Below are 12040 nucleotides of genomic sequence, written 5' to 3' on the forward strand. Positions count from 1 at the left end.
GAGCTAAAAATCTTCGGTTGGCAAACCCAGGGCACCTTAATGTCACGCTTACAACGGCTCCGGATGCTTCTTGGAACTTTTTAAAAGCTCCATTGAATTTAATGGGAGTTCAGCATATGCGTCCATCTCCCTATCTACGTTGAGAATTTGCTGATTCTCTTGTTAATAATAATAATAATAATAATAATAATAATAATAATAATAATAATAATAATAATAATAATCCAGCCACGTTTAATTCGCATTTATTTCCTTGAGAGGAAGTGGAGCAAATCCACTGAAATGAGCGAGACCGGGAAGAGTTTCGCGGTGGCTGCCTCCAGACTTTTCTTTCTTTCTCCCAATGGATTCTGACACTTGAGAGATCAGGGTCCCTGGATGAAGGAGGTGGGGCGGGGGGAGGTTCCAGCAAATTCGTACGGGGGGAAAGGTCGTGAGAATGGAGGACAGCAGGACTAAGAAAATGCGCTGCGTTTGGTTTTGTTCTTGAGAGCGTCAAGAAGCCCCCGTGTCATGGCAAACAGTCTATCCTGCTTTCTGGCAAATATATCCGTATGATCCACGTGTTTCGCTACACCCGTTTGTTGCATTCACACTTTGCATTGTTAGGTGTACAATGTAAAGTGGCTGGGGGGCGGGGTTAGGTAACGTCTGAACAGGACCTGAGAGGCCAAGGATTGCCCACAAAAGAATGGCTGGTGTTTGGAATACATATAGGATGGCAAAAGAGGGTGGTGAGGAAGAAAACGCAGCATCTGAAATATTAATTAAATTACCCAAGAAGACAAAACAATTGTCAATATCCCAGTATATTGTTAACACTTTTTGTTTGTTTGGGGAGGGTAATGAAACCAGTTTCATCACCAGAAGTAAATCTGACAGTGCAGAGAAGGCTGCTCTATGTTGTCATTTTATATTTTGAATTTATATCGGCGTGCTTTTATGAATGTAAGCCGCCTTGGGAGCCCCTCAGAGGTCTGAAAGGCGGAGCATAGAGTCACAAATATATTATGGGTGCAGCGTTCGTTGAGCTTCACAGCATTTAAAATCTAAGAGAAGTGAGTGAGCGCGCGTTCTTGCTACTTCTCGATGGATGGAAAACCGACGCACAAAAGAATTGCAAGTCTGGCGAATTGAACGGGAATTACGTCCGAGCAAACGTGGGCCGTAGTTCTGCCTCTGCTACTTGATGGGCTGGGGTGGTTATTGTGCTTTTTGAACAACTAGACGTCGGTTAGAGTTAGACGACCTGCAGGCGAAGGGTGGGCGGCGCCTCGCGGGGTCTCCTTTCACCCTAACCCGGGAGGCGCAAGGAAGCCTCTCCAAGCGCGGCGTGCGCGGCCAGCCATGCCGGTTAGGCTCCAACCGTCGGAGAAAGGGCTGCAAGAAGACCAGCAGGAACTGTCCTGGAAGGCACGCCTGGCGACCGCCAGAGAAAGGGGAGATCAGGGGAGCCTTCAAACCGGAGCTGAGCCGTAGCAAGTTCACGCCGTGGCCGGACAAGCGGCAGCAGCGCGCCCTGAGACGAAGCAAACGGCCTGACCTGCTCATCGGAAATCAACATCTCAGGGTGTGTTTCAAAACTCAGTTGTATTTTCGGAGATATTGCTTTATAACCCCCAGAGGATCGTCTAAATATGGGCGCACTTCCCTGCGCTCCTTTACAAAGAGCCACAGCAAAATCCAGGGCATGAATTGCCTTATAATCGCCCCCACTTAAAACTAAAACAAAAACAAAAAAGGAAGAGTGGGGGCTACTAACAGAATCTTCCACTCCCCCCCCCCACACGCTTGGGAAGATCAAAAGGACTTTAAAAAGTTTTATTTGATGAGAACTCGGAAGGGAGACCTTAATTGTCTTAGGAGGGAGTGCATATATTGTGAATATTTCTTAATATGCGTCGATTTGTGGAGCCTAAGCTGACACAAAGAGATGGTGGAGCGAGATATGGAGTAGTTTCGTTCCGAGCGTTTGTGGTGTTTGTGCAAGTTGCTCTAATTAAAGAACACACAAATATATATATATATATATACACGCACGCACACACATGCACATGGGGGAAATTACTGGGAAGTTGTAAGCAGTCTAGGTCCATCCTCTACAAAATAGAGGATAAAGGAAAGAAAAAGGGGAAAGTCCCATTCTCTGGCTGGGCCACTCGCTCTCCAAATAGTCCCCGAGCTGAGGAGGATCCCGTGTTAATGGTGGGAAGAGACCAATCCCCTTGATTTTCCTTTCTTTTTTTATGAAGGGGGCACACCGAGGCTGCAAAACAGCAAAACCCCAATGTTGGACAGCTGTAAAATCGTGTAGACAGGTTGTCATACAGCAGCGGGGTTTTTTTCCCTGAAAGTAGCCCATTGCTAAACATTAAATACACACACACAAAACACAGTAGACGTACACACACACACACACACACACACACACACACATCAAGGCAAAGTGGCCCGGGCAGGATTGCTTAACCACGTGCTCCTCCGAAGGGGGGTTAGGACGGGACGGGGGTGGGCGGGGCTTGGCGCTCAAGTGGGTGCCAATCAAAGCATCAACTTCAAATTGTATCTGAAAGATCAGCCGAGGACCTTAGGGCAGGCGCATCAGTCGGAGCTCAATTGTTGATCAGATCACATCTAAGGGATTTAGGAGCACAGGCGAGCCGAGAGTTGAGGGAAGACGCCCCACCGAGTCCATCCACACGCGCTGCCGCTGTCTCCTCCTCCTCCTCCTTCCTCCTCCTCCTCCTCTTCCACATGCAGATGACAAGATCCGTCTGAGAGAGCCAGCGAGAAGGCGAGAAAAGAAAGCAGAGCCCGGAAAGAAAAAATACCCAGACGGGGGCTCCTCTCTCCGCCCGGCAGCTGGAGAAGGCAGGCAGGCAGGGGCGCGCAGTCGACAGCTAGCTAGCGAGCCAGCCAGCCAGCCATCCCGGGCTCTCCCGCGCCGTCCCAGACCCGGCTTGCCCGCCCGCCGAGCGCCGCTGCCCCGTCCGCTTCGACTTCTGGCTCCGTGTCGCCCCGTCGGCGGTGCGTCTCGCTCCTTCTCGCCTGCACGCCCGGGATGTCCTTCCCGCAGCTGGGCTACCCGCAGTACCTCAGCGCCAGCCAGGCCGTGTACGGCGGCAGCGACCGGCCCGGAGTGCTGGCGGCCGCAGCCGCTGCCGCCGCTGCCGCCGCCGCCGCTTCGGGCCGTCCAGGGGGCGCGGAGCTCAGCAGCGGCTCCACCGCCGCCGTCACCTCGGTGCTGGGCATGTACGCCGCGGCCGCCGCGGCCGGGCCTTACAGCGCGCCCAACTACAGCGCCTTCCTGCCCTACACCGCGGACCTCAGCCTCTTCTCGCAGATGGTGAGTTCGCATCCGACGGGGCGGGCCGCGGGAGGGAAAGGGCGCCCCAGGGAAAGCGCTTCCCCCAAGGCCCTCGGCTGCTCGGCGCAGGATGGGGAGGGCCGGAGGGGCTGCCTCGTGGCCCGCTGGAGCGCGACGCGCCGGGAGCTTTTCTTCCGAGGGCTCCCAGGGCGAAGGGCTGCGCAGGCTTTTCTTAGGGGCCGCAGCGAGCTCACCCCCCCCCCCGTCCATTATTATTTGCTTCCAACCCCATCCAGAGACGAAACAAGCCCACGGCTCCACCGGTGACTCTGACCGCCGGTTATTTCTCTCGCGCGCTCCTTCTCCAGTTGCAGCCTCGGGCTGGAGGCGCCTTCGCCTCCCCGACCCGCCGCCGGAGCCGCTTGCCGCGGGAAGTTTCCAAGGTTTTAATTAATTTGCAGCAATTAAAGCGCGGTTAAGAGAGGAGGCGCGGAACAGCGGCGAGGCTCCCCCCCTCCCCCCAAAAAAATCTCCAAACAAAACAGGAGCGCGTTTGCCCTCCCTTGGTCCCAGATTTCTTTTCTTAGCGGGTTCGCCGTATGATTTTTCTTTCCATCCCACGAACTTGAGCGGAAAAGCGGAGTTGTTCCTTTGAGCTCCCTCCCCCCCCCCTCACCTCCCCCGCAATATTTATCCATGATTGCAAATCCCTCCGGATTCTCCGCGTTTTCAGACCGGCATATTGATAAACTATGGAAATAATTTTGGGGATATTGTTTTAAATTCAACAAGCAGCGTATTAGTATTGCTGTCGTTTCGGTTTTTGTGGTGAAAATATTTTAAGGGCATTTTACGCAGACTTGGTTAACTTATTTGCTTCGTTTTACATATTTTACATTTTTCTGTTCGGAATGTAAATGCTTACAGAGAAACGGTAACGATTTTCCAAGAAGTAATTTCAGCAGAATTCCCAGAAGGGATTTTGCTATCATAGCAGCAACAATAACAAACAAATACCTTATCAAAATTAAGGCAAGGCAAGAAACTCGTCCTATTATGGTTTTGTTTTTTTAAACCATTCTTGCGTTTTACATAGGGGTGTTTTTCTTTGTGGTTTCTGCAGATTGTGGTAAGATTATTCAGAATAAGTAAATGTATTTGGTAAGGATATGCCCTACTTCTCTACAAAATAAATAGGCTGGGGTTAGTTGTAGTTTTTTGTTTATTTATCCGTTGTTTTTAAAAAATAGGAATTATTTTTTGCCAGTTGAAATTATAAAAATAAATCATATGCTAAGGTATATGGAATGATTGGAATAATATAGGAAAATGAGAGGCTGAAATGAGCTCTTTCCATTCTCACTTATTCTATGCCAGTAAATGAAGAGTAGAAGCGGTAATGATTTTCAAGTAGCTACTTCAAAAGAATTCCCAACAGGGGAATACAAAATTTATCATTTCAGCCACAAGAACAAAAATCGCTCAACGAGATAAAGGGAGTGTAACAAGCATGCCCGGATAGAGTTATTATTAAATATTACATTTTGCCCTTTCCAGATGGTGTATATACATTGTTTTTTCTCTTACATTTTCTCTTGTGAGCTTGCTCCAAATAAATCCAGTTCTTTGCAAAAGTGTATCAGGATTTTTCACTCAAATGGCTTTTTGTATGCACACATTTAATGCAAGCAAACAAAACCTTGCAGGTCACCAGAAAAAAATAATTAAATCTATCTTTAAAATAGGACAGATTAAATGACTGGCCACCAATAAGATGAAAAGCAGAAAATTCTTTTGACTGAGAGGAGGGGGGGAAATGCTATTCATAGGTTGCTTTGCAACCTTTGCTCTCATCAGCAGTTCCTAGAAAGCAGGGCTCAGTTCTAAAAAGGTGCCTAGACTTTGCAGAAGTTTGAGGAATGGAGTCATAAAAGTGTGTGTGTGTGTGTGTGTGTGTGTGTGTGTGTGTGTGTGTGTGTGTGTGCAATTTGCAGTAATAATGAGGCCTAATGAGGTTGTTAGAAAGATAAAATGTTATTTACCAAAACACCTGATGGGCTAATTTGACTTCACTGTGTTTTACTGCTGATGATAAAAAGTATATTGATTGAAAATAAATCACCTCTGCTAAAGGCTTGCAAAAAGGAGGGGAAAAGGTGTTTTGTCCTCCGAGGGTGAGAGGATTATTGAGGAAGGCAGGGATACACATATCCCAAATAGAAAGCGCTCTCTCTCTCTCTCTCTCTCTCTCTCTCTCTCTCATGCTACCAAGAGCACCATGAGACTCTCAACTATATGGACAAAAGCCAACTAAAGTTTAGCATTTGAAAGTCCCACTGTTTCCAACGGGAGAGAAGGAAGTGTGTGGTGCCTCTTCCCTCCTGAAATAAGTGAGCTTTAATGTGCTTAACTCTGGCTTGGCTTGGCTTGCGCCTTGTCGCTGCCTGTACAGTGTTAAGAGGGGATTCAGAGCGCAATCCCTCTCTCGTTCCCATCATTTCTCTTTTGTGAAGGCCCTCTTTAAAGTGCTGCTGGAGCTGGGCAGGAATCTGCCCTGCTGTCTGTTGCACCAGACATGCCCCAGAAGCCTGTGATGCACTGATATTATCTTTCTCGATGTGGGTCAGTGCTCCTTTAAGAGTGCCTGCTTATTTTTAACAGCACAATAAATATTGGCTCTTGGATGCAGGCTTGGAAAATGAGGCTGGATCAGGGAGTGAGGGCACTTTTTGATTATTCTTTTAGCTTGGTGCAAGGAGACCTCCCTCCCTCCCTCCCCACCCTCTGGAAAACCATTTGGGAAAGCTCCCCGATTTAAAACAGAAAGGCAGGGCTTGTGCAATGGGAGGACCTGACCTCACTCTCTGTTTCTTTTTTGGCTTCTCTGAATGTGTTGCAGGGCTCCCAGTATGAACTGAAGGACAACCCTGGGGTCCATCCTGCGACTTTTGCTGCTCATACCACCCCTGGTTATTATCCATACGGACAGTTCCAGTATGGGGACCCAGGGAGGCCCAAGAACGCAACCCGGGAGAGCACCAGCACCTTAAAGGCCTGGCTGAATGAGCACCGCAAGAACCCCTACCCCACCAAAGGCGAGAAGATCATGCTGGCCATCATCACCAAGATGACCCTCACGCAGGTCTCCACCTGGTTCGCCAACGCCAGGAGGAGGCTTAAGAAGGAGAACAAGGTCACTTGGGGATCGCGGAGCAAGGACCAAGACGACGGTAACCTCTTTGGGAGTGACAACGAGGGGGACCCTGAGAAGAATGAAGATGATGAAGAGATTGACCTGGAGAGTATTGACATAGACAAGATTGACGAGAACGACGGGGAACAGAGCAATGAGGAGGAGGAAGAGAAGGTAGAGCTTCTACGACAAAGCAGTGAAGAAGAGCATTTGGAGAAGGAGAAGGCCTTGACGCTGTCAGGCCCTGAAGGACTTAAACCCAAAGAGGCCCTGTCCCTGGTGAAGGAGGCCTCGGACAATCCCACCCAAATCCTAAGCCCCAGTAGGCAAAATACTCTACAAGGCCCACTTCACAACAAGCCCAAGATCTGGTCTTTGGCAGAGACGGCCACCAGCCCAGATGGGGCCCTCAGCAAGCCAACTCCTCCTTCACCCCCCGCCCAGGTTAACCACACCTCTTCCCAGCTCCAGCATCCGGCTTTCCTCCCCAGCCATGGACTGTACACCTGCCAGATTGGCAAATTTCACAACTGGACAAATGGGGCGTTTCTCACCCAGAGTTCCTTGTTAAACGTGAGGTCCTTTTTGGGAGTTAATCACCACCACGCTGCCCACCACAACCACCACCTTCAGGTCCAGCAGCAGCCCCCCTCGGTGTTAACAGCTCTTAGCACTGAAAAGTCTTCAGAGAGGACGAGCCCTAAACACATAGGTAATGTGAACAATGGAGGGAGAAGGATACTTGGCGGGTGGGCTGTTTGTTGTGTACTTGAAGGTAAGTCCCACGGAGTTGGGACTTAACTCGGTTAGCCTGATCCAGTTAGGGAGGGGGTCCCAAAAAGCCTTTTGTAGGCCTTGACTGGAGCTATAGCTTATTGATGGTCAGGTAGCTTCTAAAACCCTCCAGCTCTTTCTAAGGGTGGTGATGGAGACATAGTCCCTAGTGTATAAAATATAAGACTCTTCCAAGAAGACTCTTGATACCTTGAGCTAGTTTTGCAACAGCTTTCCCGATTCCTTATTTATTTTGACTTCTTTAAAGAGGATGGCAGGGCAGACACATCAGTCCAGACGATGCATATTGACCCAGGAGTAAGATTCTGTGAGTTCAGTGGGACTTCCTCTACTTCCCCCTTGGGGAGAAACAAAACAATCATGAAATTCCTTAGGATCCCAACCTGTCTTCCCCCCTCATTTTAATCAACTTTTATCAATTGTTGGTGATACAAAGTAAAACAAAGAAGAAGTAATGACTTAACATTTATGTTACACTTTTGGATGGTTCAAAGTTCATTTTCTTAACAATCCGTACAACAACCCTGTAAGTTAGGTGTGGGTTATAGTGCTGATGGAGAGCAGGGGAAGCTGACTGTTTAGCCTAAGGCCACCTTGAGTTCATGGCAGAGGCCAGATTGGAACAGGGGTCTTTCTGGTTCACAGCTCAGTCACTCAGCCACGGCATTACACCATGAGGTGAGGGGAGAGAAGGAAGGAACATGACATGAAACTTGCAGATATGGCGGGGTAATTTTATTGCATGTTTGTCTCTCTGTATAAGCAAACTTTGCTAAGACATTTCCTCCCCCTCCCCCTTTCTTCTTTTCTTTCCTCATCAGAAAGAGAAAACGTACCAAGAACCGACTCTCCACCTCAGCAGTTAAAATCTCCCTTTCAGCCTGTCCGGGACAAGTGAGTTCTTGTTCACTGAAATTTACTTAAAGGAAAGAAAGTGCTTGGATAACACAGACTAATCCAAGCACACCCTCATTATCATAAATCAAAGCAACAATCAAGCAATTTTGTAAAGCTTTTCAAAGTGGCATAAACTTACAGACCATATACTTTAGCTTGAAAGTTTGGGGTGTGCTTTTTAAAAAGAAACTGAGTCCCCACCCCCACCCGCCGCCCCCAATGTCACGTTGCATTTCTATTGTGTAAAAATATATATTCCTAGTCTGTTCCCTAATGCAGATGGGCGAGCGTAGCTGAGCTCTCACTGATAGATGGTTCTGTCTTTTCTTTCCAACAGCTCTTTGACTCAGCAAGAGGGAACATCGTGAATTTTAACAGCTCTCCCTTCTGCTTGATTAAATGGCGTGTTCTTTCCCCCCCTTTTTTGGTGGAAAAGAAAATTTCACAGACTGGTCTAAAGGACAAAACAAAAAAAAGTGGAAATTATCTAAATGACTCCCACCAATCTCATTTTTTGCAATAAGGTGGTATCAATCCATTTCAAATATATATATATCCCAACTCCTCAACCTGGACTTTCCCCTTTTCCTTTATTCCATTTTCAGAGCGTGTAATTCTAACCACGATTGGATTATTGGTTTTGGTAAAGATTTCTCATGTGTTTGTGTTATTTTTTTTCTGTATATAAAGTGATTTCGAATTGTAAATAATGCCACAGCAAAAACTTGTCTAAATCGTATATTTTTGTCTAATAAACAAAATGAAATTATGACCTCTCCCTGGACAAATGAGTATTGGTGTTGCTCAAAATGCTTCTTGACAAGGCTTTCAATGTTCGTAGGACTGCAAGTATTAATTGATTTAGGTTGGTAGGTTAATCAACCAAACCTTTGGCTGATTAATCCTGGGAGAAGTGGCTGGGCCTGATTTGAAATCATTGGGCCTATGAGTGAATTCTTGCTTCTTTTTGAGAGCACTTTGATTCTAGTGTGTTGCTGTGATAGAAAGGAACGAGACAGAATAATCTAGAGAGATTTCCTTCCAACACAGAATGATAGCTTTTAATGTATCAAAATGCTAAGTTATTTCAAAAATATATTTGTTCTGAAAATTCAGGAACATGAATCATTGAATCAATTGTTTAAAAAGGCAGATGATAAAGGGGCTAAAAATTCTTTAAATGCTTATGAAAATTTCCAGTCAATTGCACCTTATTTATTTGCACATTTATTCATTTTTTGCCTTGATCCTGGGAGGAAAATATCCTGTCTCATATGCCAATCTGTATTTTTATATTATATTTATTATTAACATTATGCACAATGCCCACACCAGTTGGGCTGCCTGAAAATTTCTTGCTATTTTGCTAGCTGGGAATGAACTCTTCCTCTGATGAGAAAGATTGTTGTTTTCCCTCTCTGAAGGGGAGGGTAGGACAGATTGCTGCGCAATACTTTCCCAAAACAGGCCTGGTGTCCAACTGGTCTGTGTATTCCCAACTAGGAAGCAAATCTCCACTCGGAAATATTGCGATAGGTACGGAAGAAAGGAAGGAAGGAAGGAAGGAAGGAAGGAAGGAAGGAAGGAAGGAAGGAAGGAAGGAAGGAAGGAAGGAAGGAAGGAAGGTGTTTTCTCTCTGGTTGTGAGGCGGAAAAACTGAGATCCAGCAAATAAAACTGGGTCTGCAGGGATTGAGTTTCTATCTCGAGTCGGGCGCTTGGGATCTCCTCCTCCCCTCTTTATGTGGAGTTTCGGTAGAGATCCTTGTAGCAAGTGGAGAAAAAAGAGATTAATTTTTTTTAAGTCATCAGTCTGTCCGGCAAGAAGAGAGGAGGAGCGCTATGGTCTCCATCCCTCTGCTTCAGGAGGAAAAAAGGAGACGAGAGCTTCTCAAAGCTCGGCTAATCTCTCCAAGAGCAGCCCTTGAGAAAAGTTGCAATATTTTTCGAGTGGCTTCCACACGCACCTCTCTTTCAGCCACCCCCCCCCCCCGCGGACTTTCCTCCCCTTCCTAAATGAGAATGCTAAATGAGCATTGAGGTGCTAATCAGATACCAGATGGTTGTTGACGGTGGAAAATGGAAAGAAGCAGCTGGGGAAGTCATTAAAAAATCATGCTGGAGACAGCCTATCCGAACTGCGCCATCCTCGGAGCAGGACTTGTCGGAAACCAGGACGAGATTTGAAATCAAATATTAATAAATTCCCCATCAAGGGTGACAATATTGATCTGGTCCCCCCCCCCACTTTTTCTTTCTCTCTTTCTCCTCCACTCCCTTTTCTTTAACTGCAATAGCACTAAACGCTGAAGAGGGTGTCTTTCTTTCTTTCTTTCTTTCTTTCTTTCTTTCTTTCTTTCTTTCTTTTTTCCTCTCTCTCTCTCTCTCTCTCTCTCTCTCTCTCTCTCTCTCTCTCTCTCTCTCTCTTTCTCTCTCTCTCTCTTTCTCTCTCCCTCCTCCTCCTCCCCCCCCCCCGTCAATTTGCCGCGGTAGTGGATTTCTTTTTTTATGGAACAGCGAGCGGCCGGCTGTTCCTGCGAGGAACTTTCCGCCCCTGCGGGTGAAACCCAGGCAGGGCCAAAAGAACCAGGCTGGTTCCAGTCCTTTGTAAATAGGTCAGGATTTTTTTTGGGGGGGGGGGTCGTGTTCCCAGGTCTTCAACACTTTTAGACCCTCTTAAGCGCCACGCAAATCCACCCCCTGCGCCTTTAGAAGGGAGAAAGTCCCGCTGAGTTCAGTCGGGCTTCTTGCCGAGTAACCGTTTACTCAGAGTAAGTCCGGTGGCGTCCTGCATGAATTCTTCTCAGGTTAATCCGGCCTAGAATCGCAGCTGAAGTGCGGAAGAGGCTCAGGCACCTTTTAAATTATGAAGTGGGGACGCAACCCAATGTAGAGGCGTAGCGCGATCCTAAACATATTTACTCAGAAGTAAGCCCCTCTCGGTTCTAGGGGAGACTTGCTCCCTAGGAAGCGGGTAGCTTCCGATTGCAGCTTGAGGTGTACTTTAAATTGAACTGTGAGGCGTCCTTACTTGGGCGAAAACACCGCTGGAACCGAATGGATTTGCTTTTTCAGCAATAATGCTTTAGCATCCAGCTCTAAGGTCATGGAAGCAGAGGGCATTAAACGTTACCAGATTCCCCCCCCCCCCCCAATGAATCCGGGGACACTTTTCAACTTCCTGCTAAATAGATGGAATTTGTCAGGGGACTGATTTGTAAATCCGGGGACTGTCCCCGGGAAACGGTGATACCAGGCTTCCTTACGAGGCCAGTCAACCTCGGAGTAAGTCGCAATGATCTCCATTTCTAGGCGCCCGATGAGGATCGCGCCCTGAGTGCGCACACCCAAACCTGACAATGAGTCTCATTGAGCGCAGCGGGATTTACCTCTGAACAATATCCTTTGTTGTTGCATTGCTTCTTCCGGAAAGTGATTTCGTTTTTATTTTTGCAAACTTTAAAAATCTCTCTTCTCCAAAACCTCCTGCAAATGGATGTTGGGGAGGAGGAAAGTTTTCGCATTTGCGCAGCATTAAACCTCTCGCACATTTGCGAAGCGGTCCGGTTTCCAATCGGGTGGGAGACCCGAGTGGTGAGATTGCTGCGTTACAGCGGGGTTGGACTAAATGACCCTCGGACTCGCGGTCCTTTCCAACGTCACCGTTTTATGATGCTGTGAAAGGGAAACAAATAAAAGCGCAGGGGAGATCGGAAGACCCAACGTCTCCCGGACTTACGCGCACGGCGGCGAGGAAGCCTAGCGAATGGGCCTTTCCCCACCTGGGGCTCGGGGCTGATTTTCAAGTTAGGGCACGGGTAGGGCTTTCTCTTGGCAAGCTCTCCAAAA

The 12040-nt window shown here is 47.6% G+C and overlaps 1 protein-coding gene across 1 annotated transcript; it reads left to right on the top strand.

Annotated features, from left to right (window-relative positions):
• The first annotated feature begins 1459 nt into the window (after positions 1 to 1459).
• On the top strand, positions 1460 to 8961 carry IRX1 (iroquois homeobox 1). The gene is made up of 4 exons (XM_028738059.2): positions 1460 to 3346; positions 6207 to 7212; positions 8117 to 8189; positions 8530 to 8961. The coding sequence occupies exons 1-4, from the start codon at positions 3062 to 3064 to the stop codon at positions 8558 to 8560; spliced, it is 1395 nt and encodes a 464-aa protein (XP_028593892.2). The 5' UTR covers positions 1460 to 3061; the 3' UTR covers positions 8561 to 8961.
• Positions 8962 to 12040: the final 3079 nt, after the last annotated feature.

This window comes from Podarcis muralis, chromosome 8, assembly GCF_964188315.1.
Source record: "Podarcis muralis chromosome 8, rPodMur119.hap1.1, whole genome shotgun sequence".
Taxonomy (NCBI): Eukaryota; Metazoa; Chordata; class Lepidosauria; order Squamata; family Lacertidae; genus Podarcis; species Podarcis muralis.